This window comes from Pipistrellus kuhlii, unplaced genomic scaffold (assembly GCF_014108245.1).
Source record: "Pipistrellus kuhlii isolate mPipKuh1 unplaced genomic scaffold, mPipKuh1.p scaffold_m20_p_4, whole genome shotgun sequence".
Classification (NCBI taxonomy): Eukaryota; Metazoa; Chordata; class Mammalia; order Chiroptera; family Vespertilionidae; genus Pipistrellus; species Pipistrellus kuhlii.
Window position 1 is genome coordinate 35,786,769 of NW_023425540.1, and position 12,967 is coordinate 35,799,735.

At 37.0% G+C, this 12,967-nt stretch overlaps 1 protein-coding gene across 9 annotated transcripts in view; it reads right to left on the reverse strand.

Annotated features, from left to right (window-relative positions):
- The window catches only part of POC5 (POC5 centriolar protein), a 36,289-nt gene that overhangs the window by 2,486 nt on the left and 20,836 nt on the right, over positions 1-12,967 (reverse strand). For all 9 annotated transcript variants that reach the window (XR_006739745.1, XM_036410342.2, XM_045571608.1 and 6 more), the window contains 4 exons: positions 12,598-12,777; positions 11,323-11,476; positions 7,363-7,595; positions 2,538-2,714 (listed from right to left, as the gene is read on the reverse strand). Coding sequence is in view for 8 of the 9 variants with exons in the window: in XM_036410342.2 (XP_036266235.1) it covers positions 2,538-2,714; positions 7,363-7,595; positions 11,323-11,476; positions 12,598-12,777 (744 nt within the window). In the remaining variant the exon portion in view is untranslated. The remainder of the gene's footprint in view (positions 1-2,537; positions 2,715-7,362; positions 7,596-11,322; positions 11,477-12,597; positions 12,778-12,967) is intronic.

Consider the following 12,967-nt stretch of genomic DNA (forward strand, 5'->3'; position numbering starts at 1 on the left):
GATGCATTCAAGTCAGGACACATCTGCCTTCATCTATACATGCAACATGTTCAAGTCCATATTATGTACATAAGTACACATTACATGTATACATTTGTGTAATATGTACACGTAGACTGGGTAGGCTTTCCTGTATTATACCCAATACAGCTTCTCAATAGGCCACAGTGGGATTTGTTATGCAGATGAGTTCTCAGTTAATGTCACTTGACTAGCACATGGAGGTTCTGGTTAGGCTCTTCCACTTAGAAAAGCCATCTCTAAAATACTTGGTGTAAAATTATATATATTTGATAAAAACATTACTATGCATTTCAAAAGCTTTATGATACAGATATGCAGGTCTTCATTTTAGATTCTGCTTTAAGAATAAGAGCTTCTCTTTAAGGAAATGGAAAAATAACCTGAAATATTTTTATAAATGTTTCTTTGTACATAAATTAACTTGGTAATCACAACAAATAGGAGATATTCTTGCCACTACTATGAAATTTTAGTTGCTAACCATCTAATCTGAACTTGTCAATAGTGGTGTTTTTCTTTGGGGAGGACTGGCAAGAGGAACTGTAGAAATAGACTCATGTTACCTCTGGTATCATGATCTACAAAATCCAGTAGAGAATGAAGTAGCACCAAGAGCAAGCAATTAACCAGAAGATGGGTCTAAAGCACATGTGTCAAACACAAGGCCCGCGGGCCAAATCCGTCCCGCCAGGCCTTGCAATGTGGCCCGCACCGCGCTGTCATCACTGCACTCCGCTGCGTTTCCATCACAATGACAGTTTATGACTGTTCAGTAAACCATTCGGCCCGCGATTTAGGCTGGATTTTAGATTTTGGCTCCTTCTCTGATTGAGTTCGACACCCCTAGAAAGTGTCAGAGATCTAATTACTGCTTTATTAGTATTAACTTTCTGGTAGTTCTGGGTCTTGATTCTTGGGAAAAATGTAAAATTGTAGAGAGGCTCGCCATCATGTCTGTCACATATCCAGATCAGGTAATAATGGGGGCATTTTGTGGCTTTCTAATTCATGGCCAATTATTGGAGAAGCACTGAAGGTGCAAAGGGCAGTTTGTGAGATAAACATCAAAAACAGGTTAAAAGTCTTTAGTTCCTTATTTTTCTGTAAAATATGAATTTCTATAATATTATTAATCTAAAAACAAAGACTGAGTTAAAAATAAACATGTGTAGTCTCTTTAAAGCCTTCATCTTAAAAAAAAAAAACTATTTTGTGTTTTTTATTGTTATTTTTCTCCATTGGTTTTTTAGAGAGAGTGGAAGGGAAGGGGAGGGACAGAGAGACACATTGATTGGTTGCCTCCTGTACATGGCCCAACCAGGGCCGGTGATTGAACTTGCAACCAGGTACGTGCCCTTGACTGGGATTTGAACCTGAGATTCTTTGGGCTTTGGGCCAATGCTCTAACCACTGAGCACACTGACCAAGGTGAGAGAATTCTTTTTGAAAATCAATCCTGTTTCTCTTTGGGAATATATTCTTGTTACTTTTAAAAATTAAACTTTTTGAGATAATTTTTGAGTACAAGAAATAATGCAGAGGTATTCCTGTATCCTTATATATAGTATATATTATTATTATTTTTTACTGATTTCAGAGGGAGGAAGGGAGAGGGAGAGAGAGATTGAAACATCAATGATAAGAGATAATGATTGACTGGCTCCTCCTGCATGGTCCCTACTGGAAAGTGAGCCTGCAACCCAGGCATGTGTCCTTGCTGAAATCGAATCTGGGACCTTTCAGTCTGCAGGCCAAGGCTCTATCCATTGAGCCAAACCAGATAGGTCTCCTGAGTCCTTTTCTAGCAATTTTTATTTGCTTTTGGTTTTACAGTTTACAAAGTGCCTTTCTACAACATTCTCATTTAATCCTGAATTCTGAAATAAACCATAAGAGCAAAGTACTTTTTGACTCCCATTTTACACAACAAAAAAAAGGAGGCTCAACTATTTTCCTTGTTTTATATATGATCAAAAAGGAAATAAATAGCATAATTGGGGTACTACTTGTTTTGTTTTGTTTTTGCTTAAATTCCACGGAGGCACCAACTTTTTCCAAACTACAAATATGACGACAATTGTTTTGAAGGAGAAGAATTTAAAATAAGGAGCAAAAATTAAAAATTATAAAAGTAGGGAAGTATTTCTTGTAATAAAAACCTGTTACATGAACAGCTAGTTATTAATAAGCTAACAGTTTTGGCCTCTTTTTTAAATGAATGAGAAATCATTTATATATTTTATCCTCCTAGCCACTAACACACTGTATTGCTTTTTGTATTTAATAATTTTTACATTGTTGAGAAGAATGTTTCTGAAATTAATTTCTTAAAAAAGGAAAGGCAGATTCAGACAGGTGTGCAATTATAAGCATAGAAAGACAAAATAGTAAAAGGCAGAATAAGCACCAGTCATCATGAATGTTGGTCTTCTCTTCAGCATGTCATTCAAGTATTTATTGGCCTATAAATTTCAGGACATAGATTTTGACAAAATGTCAAAATGTGGACTCACCACTGTGACTGGATGATGTTTTTCCACAACAACTGAACTCATGGGAGGAGAAACTCCCATTATAGCTAAACTGCTACTAATTCTGTTTTTTGAAGCAAAATCAGATCTCCCCGTGATCCGGGCGGTAATTGTTCTTCCAGCTTTCTGTTGTGCAGATGTCACAACTCTGGGTACATACTAAAAAAGTAAAGAAATATTTAGTTAGTAGAAAATCCATGGCAAAATTTATAGCAGTTTTGGTAATATAACTTATGAAGAAAATACATAGGCACTTAAAATAATTGTATATTCAATCAACTTTAACATGAAAAAAACACACAAAAAACAAACACCCAAAAACTTAAAACAATGAGACAAAAATCATAACATAACACTGAGCACCGCAGAGCATCCCTTTAACTCTGGTATGCCAACTATTTTATATAGTACTTCACCAACTTTTAAAAAAACCTGTTTTTGAGAAATACTTATAAATTCATAGGAAGTTATAAAGGCCATGTAGAGAGATCCTGTGCATTCTGCACTCAGTTTCTAGAAATGATTCCATTTTACATAATTATGGGATAATTATGACATCAAAACCAGGAGGCTGACATTAGTAAATGCCTGGGTATAGATCTATATCACTTTACTAGTGACCTGGTGCATGGATTCATGCACATTGAAAGGAAATTAATTAGAAGAAATATTTTAATATCACTATTCACCCTTTCTCTATAATAAAAGTGTCAACCAAATTCACAACCGACAATCACAAATCGAAATACATGTGTGTGATTGGCGCCAGCGAGAGCTTTATATGTACTGTGCCTGGATGAGTCAACTTAGCCTTTTATATATATAAGAACTTGCTTAATTAGACCAGTTTTCGATTTAGCTAAACTTTTTCCAGTGAAGTACCCCAGCTTTTCTTTCAGGCAATTGTCAGCAATATAGCAGTAAATATCAACATAAAGCAGATTATTATTGTAGATCACACAGGGAGAACAAAGAGTAAGATATTTAACTGCAGCAGTGTTTGACTATATTCTGTGGAGTGAGAAAACCTGAAGTCATTTTCAATGTCCACCATTTCTTATTTCATTCAGTCAGGTCAAGTTTCTAAACTTTCTAAATCTCTGTTTTCCGGCTAATGAAAAGAAAATAGGATTCCACCGAGTCTCCTATCTACCTACTCCAGGACTTTTGTGAGGATCAAATGAAATGATGCATGGGAAAATGCTTAATAAGCATTTGGTTAATCTGTAAAATGTTTGCACCTGGCTATAAAGCAAGTCAGGTTCCTGGGCTGAAGAAATTCCAAGGAGGCTAGTTTCTAGGGAGAGGACGCCAGGTGCTGCTACGTGATGGCATTACCCAGAGTCCACCACGGCCAGTTTCAGGCTGGGACGGGCTGTGGCAGCATTGGCTGTGATTTGGTGCATGTCACTGGTGGGTGGTGGGCCTGTGTCCCTGGTGGGGAAGCCGCGCGTGGGCTTGTCAGTGCCAGGCCCATGGTGCCGTTTATTTTAAATGGCCAGTGTACCTGGCGGCAGCTCCTGCACTGAGTGTCTTCCCCCTGGTTGTCAGTGTGCATCGCAGCTACTGGTTGGACAGTCAGATGGATACTTAGGCTTTTATATCTATAGATTGCATATACAGATTTGGCAATGAAGACACAGAACTGTTCTATCACCATAAAGTTGTCCCTCCTGCTACCTTTTAGTCATATCCATCCCCCTTACCCCATTACTCCTAACCCCTGGCAGCCATTCATCTGTTTTATGAATGCTTTTGATTCTTATGCAAGTTAATATTATTACAAATACTTTTCTGTCCTGCCTTTTTTCTTATTGCTTTGTTAGTTTACTTTTTTTCCCATGGATAATCGCTACAATTTTGAGAGATTTTAATAACAACAAATTAGTTTATCTAATTATCTCAGTTCTTTTCTACTATATATAGCAAATTTTTGTGGACTCTTCTTTTGAGAGTTATTTCTAGAGAATACATTGCAAAATAATGCAATGATCAGATCATAAAGTAATGGTAGCTTTTATTGATTTTGTTGCTTACTGCTGGACAAAATCCCATAAAAATTATCTTTATATCAGGGGTAATACATATGTGTACTCATTTTCCCCCACTGTCAACTAATTACATTAGCTGGGCAAAAACAAGAGGAATAAAAGAAAGAGAACTGACATAGTCTACTTTTGTTACTGTGTCCTCAGGCAAGTTACTCTTTCTAAGCCTCAATTTCCTCATTTATAAAATGGGAAAGCAGCACCAACTGCCTAATGATACCCTTTCATTTTCATTCAGACGAAGAGAACGTTAGTAGACCAACTCTACTAAATAGCTTAAATATCCAACTAAAATCCCTCAATTATTCTAAGTGGAGTTAGAAAAAGTAAAGTGCCATCTATTGTCCAACCTCATGAACTGCAATATATTTGCTTGTATATCTTGCCTAATGTGTTTTTTGAAAAACATTTCCCACCATGAAATGCTGACATTTTATTTAACACAAGGCCTGGTGCACAAAATGCATGCATGGGAGGAGTGTGTGTTGTGTGTCCCTCAGCCTGGCCTGCACCCTCTTGCAATCCCCTCGGGGGATGTCCAAGTGCTGGTTAAGGCTCGATCCCACAGATTCTGGGATCGAGCCTAAACCAGCAATCAGACATCCCTTTAGCAATTCAGGAATGCTGGCTCCTAACCGCTCACCTGCCTGCCTGCCTGCCTGATTACCCCTAACCCCTCTGCCTGCCTACCTGATTGCCCCTAACCACTTGCCTGCTTGTCTTATCACCCCTAACTGCTTGCCTGCCTGCCTGGTCATCCCTAACCACTCTGCCTGCCTATCCGATCAAATTTTACAAGATACAGAGTACTATTTCACTAGAATGGTAATACTCCTTTCTCCAGTTATTTGTTTTCCCAAATCTGTACAGTTTACTTTTTGCACACACCTCCCTTTAGCTATTGAAAGTACTAAGGAAGACTGGAAAAAGTTTTGAATGTTCACAGAAAGCTTCTGTGATTAAAGTAGAGAGAAAGATAACCAGGTTGGAAAACAAGTCTTCTTTTCCTGTTCCTGACAATGATGGTTTCACATTATGTAAATTATCTAACTAATAATATACATGGTGGGGGCCGAAGTAGGTTTACAGTGTGGAGTATGTGAAAACAGAGTTTATTCTTATATTATTATTTTTTAATTATTGCATTATTTTCCATAAGAAAAACTGTAAATCCTACTTTTGTTATTATGGTTCTTTTCAAAAACAAGAAAGATGCATTGAGATAAATCTGACTATTGTTAATTATATAAGGAAAGCAAAACTTGTATTACACTTAGATTGATTTACTTGTGATTCTCCTCTCACCCTAGCCCTAAAGGCTGTCCTTATGTGAATGAAATTGAATGTGTGTCTGTTTTGGAAAAGTAGGATGTAGTTGGAGGGATAGAGAAGAGATGTCTATGCAATATTGTTTAAGTTTCAGAGACTTAAAATTATCAGGTGATCCAACTGTTTTAAAAAATCAGTAACAAAAAGGGTGGTAAGTACACTTATTCTTTCAGTTCTTCCTATGCATTTTCAAATTTATATATAAATGCAGATTGTAAATGGTGTAGTCATATTTTAAGAAGGGAATTTTAAAAAATCTAGTTCTTGTGTGCATTATCTGAAAATGCAACATGAATGAGAAACCAGAAATTTAAATAAACAATTGTGTTTATTTAAATGTGATCATCTGTATAGGATCACATTTCAAACTTCAAAAAGTTTCTTAAAACTTCTTTGAATCAAGAGAAAATATGATAAATGGCAGATCTCAAATTACTTTCCCCTAAAATTAATAGTTCCTAAGAGGTAGAAGTTAAGTCAGCTGGAATACCGAAGATGACCAATTATCTGGTTGACTCTGCAATGGCATCTTCTGATGGCCTGTGAGGGGACTGTCACACCTAAAACCTATTCTGCCATCATCTTTCCTCTCAGGTAAGTGGTTAGGGTGGAGAAGAGCAGGGAGACAAGCAAATCAAAACCATTGAGAACTTTATAGAACTTCACATGCCTTTGTGCCACGCTAGAGGAGGGAAGGGTGGAGTGTAAAAAAAAAAAAAAAGGAAAAAAAGCCTACAGAGATGAGTCAGATAAGCCTGACTTGTTTCCCTATACCTTTCTCTCTTGAGAGACACTGAAGAATACAGGTTTAAAATCAGAAGGCGGAGGAGTCAGAACCATGATGTGCTCTAACCCTTACCATTAATAGCATGGTCAATTTCCCTTCCGGCCGGTTCTCACACAATTACTCCATCCCCAGACAATGCCCTTCCCCTCTAAGCACTTCTCTAATGGTGCCTCTCGGAAAAACTGTTCCTGTCTTCATTCTAATTATGAATTAAACATTAAAATCTAATCAAATCAAGATGGAGTTATTACAGAGTAATAGTGTTAATGATAATGTCGATCCAAGAAAAGGGAAGGCTGTAGTTGAACAGTCATTAACCTACTAAGTCCTTGAATATACCCATGAGTTTTCTTCAAAATTAAAAACAAAGAAAACCAAATCAACTCTAACATATATTTTTCCTGAAGTTTTTGAAAATGTAAAATAAAAAAGTTATTTATTTTTGTTCAATTATCACTACTGTAGAACTTTCTATAGAACTTCCAAATTAATGTTTTAGCTACTTTGTGTATTAAGTATTTTCTGTGACTTGGCCTAAACTCTAGAGGCTTTTTTATTCATGAGAAAAAAGTTCAGAATACCCAATATACCCACAAGTTGGGAACCTTTTCCTAACACTGGCACCTGCGTGCACTGCACTGACCATTTCTTCTGACGCAGTGGGAGCTGTGGACCCCGCACCAAGAGGAGCAGAAACAGAGGATGCAGAAGCAGTCCGCGCAGAGGTGATGGTCGTGGCAGAGGGAAAGGCAGCAGTGCTGGCCACTCCCATGGCTGCTGTTGCTGAGGATGAAGCTGGGGCAGCTGCTGAGAGTATCGGAGTCGAAGGATCCAGATGAGCAGGACCATCCTCTTCCTTCTTACTATTTGTGGAGTCTAGCCGTAAAAATGACAAGTTAATTTCATTTATATTCTTCCAAGTTAACATTCTTTTATCTCTCAACAGTTTTAATACGTAAAAGCTACAATTTGGTCTTGACAGAAATGGAGAAATTTGTCATGTTTTGTATACATGTTCAGTTAACAGTTTGTCACTGTTAACTGATTAATGATAGCACTAACCACTGAAGACTTCAGACCTCTTCCTTCAACATGTGAAAGCGAATGAATGATTTGCTGTTACTTAAAAGAAAAAAATAAATTCTGTACTCAGGTGGGACCTCACAACCATTACAATAATGTTACATTGAGGATTTATATCCTTTTGTGTTAATTTATGAAACTATTCTGATAAAAGTCCTAATATTTAGATCTTTAGAATAATTTTGTGATACAACATACTCTCTCATTTCCTTCTGCTGCTCCCATCTTAACAAAAATAGTGTATTTTGATTTTTCAGCGAACAATAATAAATCAATAAGTAAATCTTGACACTGGAAAAGAAATGAGCTCTTACCGATGGATTATCTGAGTCATGAATTAAGAGCATATTTGCATACTTAACTGATTTTAGTGACATACATATAGTATCTTTCTGTTAAAACTGAACCTTAACCTTAGATCAAAGGAGTGAATAACTGAAGAACCTCATTTTCTAGAGAAGCTAGGACTAAAGGTGCTATTTTATTTTGTTAATCCTCTCCCAAAAATATTTTTCCATTGATTTTTTTTTTTTTTTTTTTTTTTTAAGGGCGTGAAAGAGAGAGGGAAAGACATAAACATCAATGTGAGGAAAACACACTGATTGGTTACCTTCTACATGAGCCAGCCCAACCAGGGCCCAGGCCAGGAGGAGCTAACAATGAAGGTATGTGCCTTTGACTGGAATTGAACCTGGGACCTTTTTATCTGCAGGTGACACTCTATCCACTGAACCAAACCAAGTAGGGCAACTAAGGGTTTTTCCATACCAATATTAGAATTTGGTTAAAATTTCTACTTAAAACCATATTTTTGTGATACCAAAGACGATAGTGAGGGTTTTCAGAATATCTGAATGGAGTGTGTAACCCTATGTTTAAATAGTTTTCTGTATTGTCCTCTTTCCATCTAGAAATAGGGACTTTTGGGTAAGTCCTTTTATTATACTAAATTTATATAAAAATATAAACTTTGATTAATGAAGTTTAATGAGGGCTATAATGCATGGGTCCTTTGAAATCATTTGATGAAAGAGGCTAATTCAATATAAAATACTGTTTTTGCTTTGAAATCAACAATACACACACTGAGTTTAACATGCTTTTGATAGAAAGTGATTCTGTCTGTTTTTAGGTGGGTGGCAGACTTCATATCAGATGTGGGACCAGTACACAAGTCAGGTCTGGCCAAGGGTCTCACTGGAAGAGATGACCATTCTCCTTATGGGGTGAGTATGCAGTTCCTGTTTCTAAGTTTTAATAACTATTCTTGCTTTAACTGGGGTAAATCTTTTCAATTATGAAGCATTTTTCTACTCTTCCTAAAATTGCTTTGAAAATTGGCAGGTATTATTTTAAAGGCTATTTTTATTGTCACACTTTGCCTTCTCTCTTTTTAAAAAATATATTTTTACTAGAGGCCCAATGCACAAAATTTGTGCAAGGGGCTCAGCCCTTGCAGCAGCCCTTCTGCCGTACCCCCACACTCCCATTCACTGGTCATCCGGGAAAGTTATCTTGGAAGGTCATTCCAGAAGGTTGTTCTGCCATCCATTCTAATTGGCATATTAACTCTTTATTATATAGGATTGATTTCAGAAAGGAAGGAAGAGGGAGATAGAAACATCAACAATAAAAAAAAATAATAATTGATTGGCTGCCTCCTGCATGCCCCCAACTGGGGATCCAGCCCAGGCGGGAATTGAACTGTGACCTCCTGGTGCATGGGTCAAAGCTCAACCACTGAGCCACTCTGGCCAGGCACACTTTGACTTCTTCATAGAAACTTCTAATTTACGATCTTTAAGATTTAGGATATTGCACATGAGATACACTGCAGATGACAGTAGAAAATCAGGACAAATAAAAAAAAAATCAAATACTAGTTTTTTTTTCTAACAAGACAGATACATCAGGAAAATTGCATTATTAAAACTTTTATTTATAACTTTTGAAAATGAGTTTTAATTGCAGTTTCTCTTAAACTGAAAAACAAGCGATTTTAAAAATGAGAAACCATGACTAGATAAGAAATATTTAATCAACAAAATAGTCCCAGGAAATTGGCCACTTAAAGTAGACAAAGATAGACGTTTTGCACTTAAAGGCATTAGACATTCAAAGAATTGTTGTAACTCTGAGCCTATGTACTTAAGAGTCAACAGTTTACTTGCTCAGATCTAAAATACCAAAAGTAACCCTCACTAAGTGAATTTTCATGATGGATTTAAAACTAGATATGACACTATAAAGTTAAAAATACAGTGCCTGGCCCCAGCTGGTTTGGCTCAGTGGATAGAGCATCCACCTGTGGGCTGAAGGGTCCCAGTTTCAATTCCGGTCAAGGGCACATACCTGAGTTGTGAGCTCGATCCCCAGTAGGATCATGTAGGAGGTAGCCAATCAATGTTTCTATCTCTCCCTCTCCCTTTCTCTTTGAAATTAGTAAATATATATATCTACACTAAAAGAGAAACATGCAAATTAACCATCACTCTGCTATGCCAAGCCACAATCAAGAGTGAATATGCAAATTAATCCAATCAACATTGCGGCCAGCCATGGAGCTGGAGCAAGGAGGAGGCTTGGGTTACCTGGCAAAAGAGGAAGCCAAGCTTTCCACCCACCCTGGCTGGCCCTGGCCTCAGCTCAAGGCTACGAAGTTTCAATTATAGAAGATAAATAAACCCTAGATAATTGCTTCCAGCCGGCCCTGGCCTCTGCTCAAGGAGGCGCTGAAAAAAGAAAAAAAAAGAAAAAAAAAAAAAAAAAAGGAGGGGCTGGGACCTTGGGTCACCAGGTGGTGATCAGGCCAGGATAGGATAGCAGAGGCTGTTGGGGGTAAGCAGACCAGAAGAGGGGCCAGTAGGGGGTGAGCAGGCCATCAGTGGGGGTCAATTGGGGGCGAACAGGTTGGCCAGGCAGAATGGTTAGGGGCAATTAGGCAGGTAGGCAGCTGAAGCCAGCAGTCCTGGATTGTGAGAGGGATGTCCGACTGCCAGTTTAGGCCCAATCCCTGTAAACCGGCAGTAGAAAATCCTTCGAGGGGGTCCCAGATTGGAGAGGGTGCAGATGAGGCTGAGGAACACCCCCTTCCCCTGCCTGTGCATGAATTTCATGCACTGGGCCACTAGTATATGTGTGTGTATTAAAAAAAAAATAGTGTGCACTTAAACTGGTTTGGCTCAGTGGATAGAGCGTTGGCCTGCAGACTGAAAGGTCCCGGGTTCGATTCCGGTCAAGGGCATGTGCCTTGGTTGCAGGCACATCCCCAGTGGGGGGTGTGCAGGAGGCAGCTGATCAATGATTCTCTCATCGATGTTTCTATCTCTCTATCCCTCTCTTCCTCTCTGTAAAAAATCAATAAAATATATATATAAAAAAAGTTACTAACATTAAAAAAAAATAGTATGCCTGGATGAGACATATCTATTGCAGAAAATTAGTACTGTAGACCACACTAATCACTGAAACCTCAAATTCTCTTTGAAAGTAGGTAGAGACTCTTAAGTAAAGCACTAACCTGCATCATTTCTGTTTTGAAACATTGTCATGGCTTCAAGGTTTAATGCACACACACCCCTCATGAAAGCTTTCTTCATGGAATCTTCAAAGTGCTCTTTTTCATGTTGCATTCTTTGGATCTCAGCTTTTGCATTTTCCAAAGCTCCAGATAACTAAAATAAGGCAATTTTTTTTTTTAAAGGGTTGTATACAAGGAAGGATATTATTTATTATTAAAAAGTAGACTTACACTGTGAAGTATTTTTAGGTGAAATACAGGTACTAAAAACACTTGGCCTGGCCACATGTCTCTTCTGCTGCGTATCTCACTTTATTTTAAATGGCGCATCTTACTTTTAATGTCTGTCAACAAACCATTTCCATTTCTAACCATAAACTCAAGGTTCAAACAAGGGGAATTGTATACCAGTCCCACTGAAGGTTGCTGATGTGTTTTAATTATACAAAACAATATATCATTTCTTACCATAAATCTTTTATGTAAAATATAGAATATTAAACAAAATACATTAAGAGCCACAGATAGCCCTCACTCCTTTAGAAAAAAAATTATCTGAGTGCCTGCAATATTAATATTTTAAAAAACTAAATGATACTATAGAATTTGAAGTGCAAAGTGGTATTAGTTGCAACACATACCAAAGACCAAATCTAAAGGGACTCCATTTTTTGCATGTCATTTCCAATTACAGAAAATTGTAAATGATACTGATTTTTAACATTAAGAACTTTTTACTATAATGATGAAATATTTTTTCCTTTTAGTATTTTATTTCAAAATTTCAAAAGGTCTACTGCATTCTTCAATATGGTTTTTATTTCATTTTGAGTCTCAAATGTTTTATTATTAGAAATCAATGAGAAAACAATTCCAATTTGTATCCAACTTTATATGAATAAGGTTTATTTAAATTAACAAGAGGATAAACATTTTTGGTTTTGGTCTCTATTTTTGGCTAAATAAAAGCAAAAGAACTATAAGAAAACATAAGGATCTATAAGTGATTTAAATTGTCACGACACTTGTACATACAAGAGTTCCAACATAAGTTTGGAGGCCAGAGTTACAACATTTAAAGAATAAATAAATCTGTAAATCTGACTCATTATTGTTCTTTCCCAAATAGTACATAGTCTCATTTGAAGATATACTGCATTAAATGGAATTAGAAATGGGTCACTCTGCCTAACTACAGTACAGTAACAGTGAGTGATACTACCCATCTTGTTTATTTCTATTAAAGTAAAAAAAAAAAAAAAAAAAAAGTTTTACCACAGCAACTTTATTTTCATAATCATTGGAAATTTGGACACAAACTTCCTTGGCTCTTGCTTGACAAGCTCGCTCCACCACGTCCTTCCACTTCTTTTGCACCGTGGAATGCCAGGCTATCCACACTTTCTTCAGTAAAGTTCTCTGGAAGTACTGGTCAGCGAGCTTCCCTTCATAAGCCTAAATGAAAGTATTATAACCTTAAAATGTTATAGTGGTAAATATATGCACTGGTAAATATACTGGCAGTAATAAAAAGAAACATAACACAGTGGTGAGCAGTATGCATACATTATTATTTAATCCTGTGTAATTATTCTTATCTGCATAGAGAACAGGCTTATAGAGGTTAAGTAACCTGCCCAAACTG